At 41.1% G+C, this 14,443-nt stretch overlaps 1 protein-coding gene across 1 annotated transcript; it reads right to left on the reverse strand.

Moving 5' to 3' along the window:
- Positions 1 to 553: 553 nt before the first annotated feature.
- LOC116448924 lies at positions 554 to 14,195 on the reverse strand. Its single transcript, XM_032119984.1, has 8 exons — positions 14,076 to 14,195; positions 10,430 to 10,533; positions 5,339 to 5,486; positions 4,765 to 4,858; positions 3,647 to 3,765; positions 2,948 to 3,090; positions 2,137 to 2,334; positions 554 to 740 (listed from the first exon to the last, which is right to left on the reverse strand). Exons 1-8 carry the CDS (start codon positions 14,193 to 14,195, stop codon positions 629 to 631), a joined length of 1,038 nt encoding a protein of 345 aa, XP_031975875.1. The 3' UTR covers positions 554 to 628.
- Between the last annotated feature and the right edge of the window lie 248 nt (positions 14,196 to 14,443).

Consider the following 14,443-nt stretch of genomic DNA (forward strand, 5'->3'; position numbering starts at 1 on the left):
ACATCCCTAAACAATGTCAGCAGTGAGTCAAAAGACTCCTTTCCTTTTCACGATTTACCTCCCCAGTGCTCTCTGGCCACACCAAACTCCACAGCAAGACCTTCTTTAATTATTATTTTTTTGTTTCTAAGGGTCAGAATGATTGGGGTGGCTCAGATTTTCCCACGTACAAAGTTCATTAAAGAGCACTTGGACCTGGGTGGGTTCTTTTATTCAGTTGTGGGATTTGTTTTCCTTTTCTTTGGGTGTTCATCCCTGTGTCATTTCCCACAGTGAACTTGGGGTCTGAACTTGGATGTGTTTTACTTAAATGCAGTAGGAGTCAGTAATTGTGAGGTGTTGTCTACACTGAGTTCCTAGTTGAGAAAATCACACAATATTTTTAATACAACAAACCCATGATATTCAGCATACCATTGTGTCTTATTTCCATATCCATATCCATACTTACTTGAAGTCTGTGCTATCACAAATGCACTCTGAAATGTTATATTTCTGTTTCAATATCTCTTTGGCCAGAAAAATTAAAAAAAAAAAAAAAAAAAAAAAGGACTTCCATAAGCAGGATTTATTATGTCTTTTAAGCAAGGTGGTTGTAGCACAGTTGTGATCCTACACAAATACAGTGCTAGAGTATAGTACACATCCTGTAAAAAAACCTGACATCAGGGGGGGAACAGTCCTCTGGCAGTTTTGGGATACCATCCAGTATTTTCAGGTTTGGCAAATTGGAGAATACACTTAAAGAGAGACAAAAGAAAAAATAGAAATTGAGATTAAATAATCTTGGGAAATGTTGAGAAAACAGACGCTGATAAAAAAGAAACAGTAGATTCAAACATATCTAAAATACATTTGGGTTGTTGGAAATCTTGATTTGTCATTTGTTGCAGAATTTATCTGATAAAGAGCTAATTAAAACTCTCAGATTCACTCTGTTGCACCACTTTTATATTCTCAGACTCAATAAAGCACTTAAAGAATCTGTCTTCCAACCCTGAGAATGAACATAATACCAGAATAATACCAAATAATACCAATATTTAATTGCCCTAAGAACTGGCAGATTGAGAGCAGAAGCACAATTAGGAATTGTTAAAAGGTGTTTTTCTGCTTTTGTTCTCCTGGACCCTTTGATATGCACATAAAATGTGAAATCCATCCTTTAAAATGTACTTCACTTCCATGCTGATATTTGCCTCCAGGCCTTTGGAAAGCACCAGCACCACCACACTGCCAAGGGGATGCCCACTAGACTAAAGGGAAAACATACTGGAAACTCAGAAAGTTGCATTAAACACTTTTTTTAAACTTCTCCTTTCTTTTTTCCCCCCTCCCAGGAAGCGATGGGAAGAGATGTATCCCATCTCAGACACACCCTGCAAGGTTCATCTTTAAAATATCAACACTGGGCTGTGTTTGTAGGGGGGAAAACCATGCAACCATGCAGATTTTCTAAGAGTGAGACTTAGAATAGATTATATTCTCCTGCATTTGCTAGGATTGTAATGCCTTGGATTTGAATTTCCATTTCCAGTGTCTGAGGCTGCTCTGTTAAGTCTCCACCACACCCCAAAGCCTGCAACACAATCTTCACTGGGGGGCTGTTCGAGGCAGAGCAGCTTCCACAGCCCTGCCACAGGGACAGGAGGGAATCCAGAAAAATCAAACGAAGGGAACCTAATTTTCTCCTACTTTTGCTCCCATCTTTCAAGACATCCTCCTGATTCTGCCTCTGACATGTAATGCAATTTAGGCTCCTTGCAGAATCCACCAGGGATACAATGAGACTGAAGAGAGTTTGAGTAATAGGTAGTTTCTATTAATAAAAGGGAATCTAATTTATCTGCCCTGCTCACTGTCTCTAAACTTGATCCATGGACTTAGTTCCATTCCAGGACTGCCAGTCATGCCATTAAAAAGCATCATAGGCACTTTCTGAATATTTTGGGACTTTTATCACATAATGGCTCACTAACCCATGTTCCTGAAGCATTTCAGGTAGTTGAAACCATGGGTAAACGAAAAGCTTCTTTAGAAAGCTGGTTGGATTTGAGATCTTATTCCTTTTAAACTCTCTGACAAACACATTTTTGTGTTCATCACTTTTGTTAGCCCTGAGAAGGTCAGACTTACAGTTGTCTGTATCTTTCTTGGAACTCACAGGGATTCCTCTTGAGTACGAGGGATTCGAGTGGAGTGGATCTGAAGTCTGATATCCCACTTAGGGTCGCGATGTTATTTTCAGCGAGAGATAAGTGCTGAATCTGAGGGATCTTTGGCAGCTGTTTGAAGGATGTAAAGTGGTTTTTATTTACATTTAGCTCCCTGCATCTGTAAAGTACAAAGTGTATGGCATCACTATCACATCTGGGACAGAATCCCAACAACAGGGGTGGGTTTTATACGCTAGTTTTACATTTGTGCTGGTTTTGCCTAATCATGGACTGCCAGATCAGATCCCTGCACTTCATATTCCCAACTTCATGGTGTACAATAGATGCATCATTATTCCTGTCCTCAGTATAACAACTCTCCATACCCCTAAACACACAACAGCAGAGTAGCAACAGATGGATTATAAAATGTATTTATAGTTGTCATGGTCATGCTTGGCCTCTCTGCTTGGGTCATGTTCCACCATTTCTTCACAGAGTTTCCTTCTGTGCTCAACAACTTCCCCTTTTGGCACAGATCTCCCTGAACTTGACAAGACTCATTAATTATCCCCCAGGAATAAAGGGCACATCATCTGATCTCCTCACTGGATATTTGCAGCCCAGGGATGACATGAACTCAGAATAGCAATGAACTGATGGATTCCCAATCCAATCCCCCCCAAAAGAGCAGATTTGGCAGTTCTCAAGAGCCTGCTCCAGCTGTCACTTAAGTCAAATTTTGATTTCTATCATATTAGATAAAAATAGAAACAGGACAATTTGTCTACCTTGGCAACCTTATGGCACTTAGGTCTGTCAAAGAATTGTCCACCAACCAAAGCTTTTCCACCCGAATTAATCTTCTGAGGATTCTTTTGAAGTTTTCCACCTGGTAAAGATCACCCAGGTCCTGGAATGAAAGGTTCAACTCCTGGAAAGGAAAAAATAAAAGAAAGCACTTTTTTTCCCCCTTTGCTTTGTAATAACTATATAATTAAATATAGAATTAGTCAGAGGTAGTTAAAATGAGAATATATTATTTTATGCTGCTGCTCTTGTAATGGTGGTACCAAGTGCCAAATTCATTTCAGAATAATGGACTCCATAATTCTTTGAAAGTAAAGAAGAAAGAAACCATCTCTCAAGCATGAATTTTAGTGTCCAGCCCCTCCTTCCTCTGTGAGAGGGGTTACCAGTGTGTGTGGGGAGAGGGAGCAGGACCAAGTGATCGTGGTTTATGGGTTTGGCTTCTAAACTCATCTGGCACCAAAGTGCTGTGCAGCAGCCAGATATAAATATTCATAGAGTCCTCACAGAATGGTCTGAGTTGGCAGGGAATTTAAAATTCATCCAGTTCCACCCCCTGCCTTAGCCAGGGACACCTTCCTTAGACCAGGTTTGAACCTATTAAATGCAGTGAGCAGCCAGCACATCATTATTTGGCTTCTTTACAACTCCAGTACAAAATGTTAATGAGAAAGTTTTACAGCACAGTTTTCCCAGTTCTCTTGCAGTCTCTTTTCCCATTTCTCTGTGTCAGTTACTTGTTTTCTTTTTTTCAAAGTATGTTCTTCTTTTCTGAAAAACAGCTCTTCTTCTGAGGGCCCTGGTCAGAGAGAAAGAGTTACAGTTAAGGATGTGATACAGAACTGGCACTTAGTCACTTGCTGGGAGAATATATATATATATTGCGGGGAAGATTCTGTAATTAAGAAATAGATATAATATTATAGGTGTGTAAGTTTCCAGGCTTCTGAGATATAAATTACTGTGAAGATTTTTCTACCATTTCCAGGCCTGTAATTCAGCCAGCAATCTACAGTCGTGATGATTTTGTGCATGGCTGGTAAATGACAGATCTGCTACAGCTCAGAATGAAAACTATTTCTGAAGGGTTGTCCATAAGGATCTGGGTTCTAAAATCCTTCTTATTCCTTCCCATGCTGTGAGTTAGCCTTTGATTGGCCTGAGAAAGGAAGATGTTTGCAACTTCCAGAGCAGCGACAACAACTGCAGCTGGGACCAACAGCCCCACTCAAACCTCATTTGTAGAAAGACAGACACACACTGGAGACTTAATGAAATGTTCAGAGCTATGGACATCTTCAAATTCCTAATTAAAGCAAGGGCAGGCTGGAAATTTTCCACTGTTTACTCCCAAACATGCAAATACTGGATTTTAAAACCCATCTTTCATACTCTGTTCTTGAGTGTGTCAATAGATAGAAATTGAGACAATTGTCTTAAAACACACTGTTTGCAGGACAGAGTTTCCCTCTTGCTTTCTTGTTTGGCTCTTTGGCATATGGCTACTGCATCCTGAACATTCAAATGTTAATGAACTTTTGAGAGAAGTAATCAGCACCACATTATTACTAAAATTCTTCAATTTGCAGTTCTGGCAGTTGTTTCTCATTTTTGAAATTACAAAGGATCATTTCGTAATGATGAAATAAAAAAGCAAGCATGGACACTGTGGGATGAAATCCTGCCCTTTTTCAAATGAATGGCAAACTCCATGATTTAAGCTCCTAACTTTTAAGGATGCACTGTTTGACTAAATAGAGTTAGGGCTGAAATGTCAAAGTGTCTTTTTGGTCTTTACCTTCCCTCACTCGGGGACAGTGGAGCTGATTTCCCTGAACACTGTGTTCTTCTATGTCACACCAGCCAAGATACTTGAAGGAGTCAGAAGGAAGCTTAAAAAAAAAAAAAAGCAAAATAAAGATATAAAAGAATCAGTAAAAGTTCCTGAGGTTTTTGACATTGTATTTTCTCTTACTTTCTGGCCTTATTACAGCAGAAATCCCTCCAGTCAGAGCCATATCCAGGAGCTGGTAAATGCTGTGGGAATTCACAGTTAAGCGGAGTTTGCCACAGCTCATCCTGGTTTATTCCAATAAATTGGCTCAAATATTGGAGAGAGCCTTTTCAGGGCTCATTACCCACCTGCCCATGGCATCAGTTTGGTGCACAGAGCTCAAAGGCTGAGGCAAACCCCCTGCCACAGCTGACCCCATAGAATGGAATCTTGTTTATATTCTGTTGCAGTTTTGGAAGATAAAAGGAGGTGGACAAAAACCACTTCAAAGCTGAGGAAGAGGTTTCTGCCTTAGCTCCTCTTTGTCAATGTCTCTTTTCTACAAACCTGCAATCAGACTGGAAAATCCAGCACTTACTGGGGAAGGTAGCCTGGAATCCCAGTTCTGCCCGAGGATTCCTCTGTTTTGGGATAAACCCGACGGAATATTGCGTGCATCACTAAGGATGGAGCAGCAGGTGGGATAGGACTTGAACTTTTGATTGCTTGTAGTCAGACCTGAGGAACTAGAGAGGAGATGTTAAGCCAGTGTAGATTCTGTCCAGAGAAATGCAAATTTTATTGGTTTTGTTTAATAATTACAGAAAATAATTGCAGAAAGTACAGAACAGGTCAGGCAGGGTAGGACTTGCCAGCAGGCAACAGCCACATCCTGAGGCCAAATCATGGGCAATCCCCTCACCTCTCACCTGAGCAGCATTTCTTTGCACACAGGAGGCTTTCACAGATATGTCCAAACATCAGAAAGAGGAATTTACTGGCAGTTTGTTAGAAAAACTGAGTCTTGGAGAAAACTGAGAGCTGAACTTGTTCAGCAGCCTGATGTGTCCCCTTCTACCCAGGAGAGCCCTGCTTTTAGGGATCCAGGTTGGGTGAAAAGATACCTCAGTCACTTATTTTATTTCATTGTACATGAGTTTTAATTAATTATTTTACTAATATTAGTATATTTATTTTAACCTCTTGAACAGGTTCCAGGGGAATCTCAGGTATTTGCCAGAGAAAAGCTGAACTTTGTTTAATAGAGTGCTCAAATCATAGAATCATTAGTGCTGGAAAAGACCTCCAAGGTTATCAAGTCCAACCTTCAGCTTGAAGTTGTGTGTTTGTGTGCTTTGCTTGCCTAGGAACACTTCCAAAAGCACATTTTCTATACCCCAAATGGTGCAATTGCTCTAATTGTGCTTCAGAGGGACTCAAGAACTTGCAGACTGGCAGCTGCAATTTAGGAATTTACCACGGAATATTTGAAAACAATGATTTAATTTAGTCAGGGTGTGCACCCAGCACTGTAATTTGCTGTTTGCTGTACAGGCTCAGGGAGCTCTTGCCAGGGAGTCTCAGCTGTCAGTCAGCATCATAAAACAACTGGAATCAGGAGCAGAAATACAGAATAAAAATGCAGCTTTAAAATGGTTTGGAGAGGAAGGCAAAGAAGCTCTCATAGTGAGAGTAGCAGACAGGCTAAATAGAACATTGGTTAAAACGTACAATTAGAGATTATTGGCAAACCCTCCTGAGGAGATGTGTCCTGCTGACCTCACTGCAACTGTGCAAGAACAGCTCTGAGGAACAGCTCTCCTCCCTTCGTGCCTCATGGCAGGGTTTTGATGGGACCAAACCAGCCCCCATGAACTGCAGGTGACTTCGAGGAAGCTGTGTGAGCTCAGCATTTTGGAAAACAACAGCTATTTACTGAGACACTTTTGAGGTCACCCCAAGGCAAACAAACCCTTGTGGGGTGTGTGTGTTACAGAGCAGCAGGAGTTCACACACAGCAACCCCGTGAAAAGAGAATTTACATTGGGTCAATGGTAAAAAAAGGCCAGAAAAATAAAAGAGTGCTGGGAATTCTTGTTTAGTCCTATCTTGGATATGAAATATGTAGAAATTCTTTTGTGTTTAAGAAAAGGTCTGTTATTCTTCTCAGTTTGGAAGTGATCTTTTAAGATGTATTCAAATGACTATTTATAACTGCAAGACTTTTCAAAACCTACCTTCCTCTCAGCTAGATACTACCTCCTCTGCTGAGACAGGAATATACACTCCCAGTCCCTGGAAATGTGGGATAAAACATTTTAGCTGAACCATTTAACATGATATCTATCCTGATCTCCCAGCAGAAAACCCACTCACAGAATTCTGTATTGCTGATGGCAAATAAAACACAGAGTTCCAGAAAAAAAAGTGAGATGGATACGACTTCCCCAATCAGGTGGGTAGTGAGATTTCCATGGGAAAGAGTGACAGAAAGAAACATCTTTCACCTCAAAACTGCCTGAGTTTAATAAGCACCAGCTGGATCCCCACATTATGTCACAAAAGGATTTTTTTTGGGGGGGGGGCAAGTGCCACACAGCTTTTCTCTCCCTTGCTTTGTTTGCCTTCCTACTTTGCTGCAAAATTGATGCAAAAGGACTGGCAATGAACAAGGCAGGATGCAATTCCAAGCAATTACAGATCGCACAATACATGAAAGGAACAAAATTTCCTGCCTTGATTGTGAGGCCCTTCGGCTGGATATGAATCTCCAATGACACCTCTGGGAGCAGCACACTAGATTATGTCAAGCATTAAGGGGAAAAAAATTAGATTCATGATGTCTGTCCAGGCTGAGTCATTTCCTCTCACTTCGCCTGCAGTGAGAAATTGGTGGTTATCATAAATCATAGACCTAAATTCTTAGGAGAGAAGAATTAATTTCACTAATGGAAACCCTCTGTGGAAATTGCATTCTTCCATTCCCCCTCTTTTTGGGGGGTGTGGGGGAGTATTTATGATGTCTTTTAAGCAGAGGTACCTGACTGTATTTTAAGAATTCTATTATAGAGTTTGGAAAGGAAATTTCAAAAGGTAATGGGGGGAAAAACCTGGTGTGACCAGCTTCTAACTGCTGAGGCTGGCCCTCAGTCCAGTTCCTGTCATGGCTACAGCTTTGCCACTGACACCAAATCCAGGTACAGCATTTTTTTAATCTCAATAATTAAAGAAAACCCCACAAAATTGTACCAAACAATTCTTTGCAGGCACCTTGAAGTCTGGAGTGCTCCATGTGAACTGACAAGAGGGAGCACAGACTGTGGGGTGACTGGAAGCACTCATAGCTAACCCTTTGTATTTTATGTATTCTCCTCAGTGGAAGTCCCAGTGAGGAATTCAGGGTCTGAAATGTTTTGCAAACTGTCAGGAATGAGAACAGAACAGCTCCTGCATTTTTCAGAACATGACTGAGGAGATATCAGGCCATACCTTGGAAAATCGTGCACTGCTGAGCTCCCTGATCAAAGTCCCACCTTACCACGATGTCAGTATCAGCTGTGTGGCTGTGAAATGCTTCTCCTCTCCCTGACACCTTGGCCACATTTCCATGGAGCCCAGAATGCTCCAAGTTTCCTGACTGCAGTGCAAGTACATTTGAGTCCAGCTGCCTTTAAGTGCAGGATACATTAAAAGCCCACAAAAGACTTTGAAGAGCTAAAGCTGAGCTACTTTTGAAATGACACCAGTGAAAGACACTGAGTGAAAAACTGAGTGAAAAATCCCTCCTGGGTACATTTTAGATATTTGGCTGTTAAAAAAGGATTGTCAGCCAAAGGACTCCTTTCTCCTGATAAAACAGCAGCCTCGACAAACAAACATCTGAGACTCTCCAGCACAGGTTCAGCTCTGCTGCACAGAAAATGGGAAGCTCAGTTAAAGAGGAGCAAAGATAAAGGAGGTTTTAAGCAAACTCTTGCATTTGGGATTTGAAAGGCTTTTTGTCCCAGCCTTTCAAGCAGTTTTGGGGTTTGGTCTAGCTTCCCACAGCCTTATCCCTGGCTGCTCTTCAGGAATCAGCATCCTCGAGCAGGCTTAGCTTTCTCTGCTTTTCCTGTAGATCTGAAATGCCCTGGATAAAAGGTTTGGGAACAAGTAGTAGGGATATTTATACTAACTCTTCACATATCCAGAGTCAGAATTCCTGTGGTGCTTGCTACATCCCACCAAATCACAGCCCATATCTGATGGGAAGGCCCCTGCTCCCAGGTGGTTGATCTCAGTGGTCAGGTTCTGATTTAGCAGCAAAGTTTGTTCAGTCCTGCTACTATGGAAGTGAAAACTTGGACCATTCTAAAGGAACCAAACCAAGTGTGTGTTAAGATCATCTTTAAGAAATAGAAAAAAAATCCAAATTAAAGAAACTAAGAAAAGAGCAATAAATCCTCCCAAAGCAAAGATTTGTTATCACTAGGTCAGAGCTGCTGATTTTGCATAGGCTCTGAGAGAGCTGGTTCTGGATCTGCCCAAACCACTTGCACAAATAAATATTTGCTCCCAGGTTCCAAACACCCAGTTATTTCCATTGTCCCAGTCAATGGCAAATGCCAAAATCATCCACATAAATGAACTGCAGGGTTAACTTCCTGACACAATTTGTGGAAGTATTTAAAGGATGGCAAACTCAGAACTCAGGCTGTGCTTCATTTCAAAAGCACACAATTTACTGCTCCAGAGCAGCTTTGCTTGTATGCAAACATTTATTATGAGAACTCTCTGAACTTAGGATAGTAGAAGATATGGACATAGTGTTTGCATGCTCTATTACCTTTCAATTATTTTTATAGGAGTTTTATGAGACATTATGCAACATTTTGAAGCGGTTCTTTTGAGCATAATTTAGTGACAAACACACCTGTAAGTTACAGCTACAAAGCATCCTTGCTGATAGCTGTAGCATCAATTATCTTGCTTTATGCTTCATAAAATTGCCCCCCCAAAGACATAATTAACTTAATTAGGTCCTATCACCATAATGATACATTCCTAGCATATTAACTAACATTTTCCTCATGGATCCAACTTGCAACGATACAAAGCCCACATCTCACTCCATGTGCCTTTCACATCTTTTCATAACAAACTCAACATTTTTGTTGGGACAGCTTTTTTCTTTCAGCGATCAGGCAGTGAGACCAAGAAAAACAACCCCGTTTGAATTCCTGTTTTCTCTGCACAACAATCTCCATTAGCAATACAGGCTGGTACATTTTAAGAAGACACTCAATCCTGTAACTCTATCTTCGTTGTCAAAGCATGTCAAGCCAGCTGTGCAATGACTACAGGTTCATGTCTCCTTGCACCCTCCTACCTTTCAGACATGTCTCGCTGCTGCATAAAATCCTCACATCTTGCACAAGGCTATTTGTCTACAGGCAGAGCTTATCTTCCCATCTCTGCCCGGGCACAGGGAGGGAGTTCTCCGGCCTCTGGAGAGGGGGGAACCTGCCGGGATCCTGGCGGGGCTGGATGGATTCACTGTCTCCAAGGAAACACTGTCACCTCGCAACGCAGTCACGTTAGGAGCTATTGTTACCAATCTCTTAAGCACATCAAACAAATTCCTGGGCTGATCGAGCTGGTATCAGTGAACTGTTTTTCCAGAAGGTGCCTAAAGATAGGTTGGTGATACCTGTAGCAAGATATGTGATCATCCAGCTGAATCTCTGGTCTGCTCGCTCCAGCGACTTCACTTTCACCAATTGCTTTCACAGTTTTGTCCACTTGAAGTTCATACTTTCATTGCTTAAAAGATCTCCTGCTTCATTAATGGCTTGTTAAATGCCTTATTAATTTATCCAAGAACTGTGGATGAAAAGAAAATACTTAAAGAGGCTCATACTTTATGTAATGTTCAGGAAAGTTCTTTACGAGCACCTCTTCACTCTGTTGGGTGTGCTTGCCTCATTTGAATGTGCTCAGCCATTTTAGGAAAACCTTCCAGGCTTCCCTCTTCGAGTTTGCAGCTGAAAATGCAAACAGGAGATCCTTCTCTTGGTGGGAACCAACAGGTCAGGTTTGTGTCTGTTTTTATATTATATTTTTCTTAAAACATTAAAGCTGCAGGTTCTGAGAATCAGCCCAGTGAATTATTCTCTTCGAAACGAGTTTGAGTGATTTTTGTTTGGTTCACCCAGACAAAGTGCAGATGCTGGCAGGGTTCCAGGATGGAATTGCAGCAGCCCAGTATGGTTATGGGCCCTGGTTAGTCCCTGCTGAAGTTCACAGATGGCTTTTAAACTCCACCAGTAGCGACGGGACCCAGGTTTTAGTGGAAAGTTATAATGGAGCTGTAAATCGTGCCCTATTGATCTGCAACTCCCACACCACAGACACAGCTCCTTCCTCACTTCAGCTCCTGGGCTCTGTACTGAAAAAAAGAGGGGATAAATAGATTAAAAGCAATGTGGAAAAAGTACACAGTCCCCTCTGCCTGGGGATATTCAATTGGAAATGTCATATAGTCAAAACCTCTGTGGTTTAGAATTCTACCTTTCAGCTTATCCTCCTTTTCCTTCACATTTTTCTTTTCTCTTCTTTTTGGTCATTACAAAGGCTGATCATTATAAGATCTTTCTCTACAGAAAGGTCTGTGCTTCCCCAATGGTGGCTGAAAGCTCCAAAACCTTCTCTTAGAAATTCTGCTGGCAAATTTCCCTGTGCCAGTAAAGTCGAGGGGAATAATGGTAATTAGAGAATTTCAGCTCTATGCAAAGGCATTTTGTGGTTCCAAATGTTGAATTGACAGATCGTTATGTGAAATTTAACAAAGTAGACATTCCACACAGGTTTCATTAAAACTTTATGTGCTAAAACTGAGTTTATTACAGGGTGGGCGAGGACGGGGTATTAAGAGATTCATCAGGTCACTTGAGCGTATCATTTCTCTGTCTGCTAAGAATAAAGAAATTAATATCTAAATCAAACAAGATTATAATTTGGGGCCTTTCTACTTACCATTTTTCCTCTGTCTATAAAATGAAAGGTATTGGTCTCCATCACAGCCTAATGGGCTTCAGATCTTTTATGGCAAATGCATTCCTCATAAAGCCCATGAAAAATTATCTCTGTGCTATTTCAGAGGAACGATGTATTTTACATGGTGTCAGCCTTTCCATTATAAACACTATTTTTCAGATCTTTACAACCTGCCCATAAAAATATGCTTCTGACAAGAAACTCAGCAGCTTGTCCCAGCTCTCCAAGAAAGAAATTGTTTTTCCCACTTTATCCAGTTTTGACCAGTAATTTTTTCTTTGAATTGGGTAAATACAGGGTGGGCATCAGTCTCAGCCATGGGTCTCTCACATCTACATTTGACCCACTGGACACTTCCCTGCATGTCCACGAAATTTGTAGGAACTGGGCAGAATCTGGCTCATCCTGAGGTCTGATTAATGACAGAAATAATCTCGATTATTCTCACTGCTGTAGGCCACAGAGGCCCTGTTGTTCTGGGCACCAGAGAAAGGCAGGAAAACAAAGTTTGCTCCAGAGAGTTTGTGCTTTAATTGAACAGAGCAGACAGACAAAGACTAGGAAGAGAGGAAATAATATTATCCCTCCTCCTTTTATACAGCAATAACTGAGATGCTCAGACCATGAAATGCTGGCACTGTGGTAGCAGAAATTCTGTTCCTGTGCCCGGGGTCAGCATTCACACAGGATTCCCAGCCACTGACTTCGTTAAGACCAGACTGGATGAGCAGTGTGGCTTTAAAGTCTGCATTTACTGCCTGAGTTTCTGAGCTGACATTTTGTTAATCATTGTTAAAGAATACTTAAAAGACATTACTCTATTATAACATTTTTCTGATTCAGGGATAAATCAGTTTGTTGATGTAATTTTATGTTCTTTATGTAAAATCCTTTTTTTTTGGTGTTAACTCGATACATACGGGTGATGTCAAACCATTAGGTTGATGTCACCAGTAAAATCAGACCTAAAAATGTGACAACACTTCAGCACCAGCAAAAAGTTAACTTCTGCATTGATCTTACCTGGTTTGACCATATCCAGGGATCCAGGGCATTCATGTTGGATGAGTCAGTTAGAAAGAGAGAATTTCTTGGGACATTTCAGTGGTCTGATGTGCATGGCCCTAGAAAAGGAACACACTTTTAATGCACAAATGCTCAGCTGAGCCCCAGCAGATAAGCAGGCACACTCACTCAGACTAACTGGTTATTTTGCTGAGTTACCCAGGCAACACATTTCTTTTTGTCCTGCCCATTCAGGATTGCAGGAGAGTATTTGACTCCCACTGGTAGGACTTGGAGAGCATTCCCAGGGAAAAGCCAAGGACAACAGAATAAAGCCTTGGGCAGGAGGAGAGCAGAGTGAGTGAAACATTTCATCGGGGTCACCAGACAAAAAGGAATCAACAACCAGCTGCATAAATAATTGAAGTGAAAACTATAGATGGCTGCTTCTCTAAGGTGTTACAAACCCATGGGTTCCAAGAGGGTTGGAGGGGCTGTAACCAAGCAACAAGGACTGAAATTTGGTTCTCTCTTCTGAAAAAACAGTGGGCTTGCAAGTCATAATGACAATGTCTGGCAAGGAGATTGAGCCTTTCCTTGATTTAATAGTTTTTGGATGAAGCTATAAGAAAAGATGTTTATGGAATGAAGAATGGCATTTTTATTTGGTTTAGGAGAGGCCTATTCCAGTATAAAATCTATATTTTCTAACAAATTTCTGGATGAACTAGACTTTTTCTGACACTGAGGAAAGACCACAAATAAGTAACATTTCAAGATTTTTTCCTCTCAAAACTTTCTTTTCAAAAGAAATAATGGACATAACTCACTGTCTCTTCATTTGCCTGTATGAAAGGGAAAACATAATTGTATCCCAAGTGGAGTTGATGGCACACAACACTCCTGATTGATGATTTCTCCCATTATATCCCTCGCTGAAATGAGGTATATTTTCCCTTTTACCTTAAAACATGGCTTTTATGTTGAATGAAGTCATTGCATCCCTAACCCACAGATGCACATAAGATCATGATTAACCTTGTAGCCCTCAGGAGTAAAGCCATGGAATTCAGCTGGAGCAGAACCAAACTCGGGTGTGAATGTGGAAAAACCCCAAAGGCACCTGCCAGCTACCTGCCAGATCTCTCCCAAGAGGCTGAACCTTCACACAGGTCACGGTTTGGAGCTCACTGAAGCTGAGGGACAAACTGCCACCCGTTTTAATGAGCTTCCTCTCACTCTCCACTTCTCCAACTGCCATTCCTGTCTAATACTCAAAATCTAAAACATCTTACCCGAAGCTGCCAAAACAAACAAATCAGGCATTTGATGGAACCACCCAGAGATGAAACCTCCAGTGTGAGGTCAGTCTCGTTTCCTCCATCCACATCTTTATCACGAATCTCATGTTTCATCTTTTCACGAGTTAGTTGTTAATAATTCCCAATAGAATACGAGAGTCATTAAGTACTTCCTAATTTATCAAACGTAAGTCTCATCAGGTAATTTTAATCATATGAAAATCTTTCTAAATTAATTTTGATAGACAATTTCCTGTTGCAGCCTAGTAAGCCTTTTCCCCTGTGTCATTGGAAGCTGCATCTCTGGTTATTCTCCTCTCTAACTTCCATCTTTTTTTTTGGATTTAATTATGAAGCTGCTG

This window comes from Corvus moneduloides, chromosome 10, assembly GCF_009650955.1.
Source record: "Corvus moneduloides isolate bCorMon1 chromosome 10, bCorMon1.pri, whole genome shotgun sequence".
In the NCBI taxonomy this organism is placed as follows: domain Eukaryota; kingdom Metazoa; phylum Chordata; class Aves; order Passeriformes; family Corvidae; genus Corvus; species Corvus moneduloides.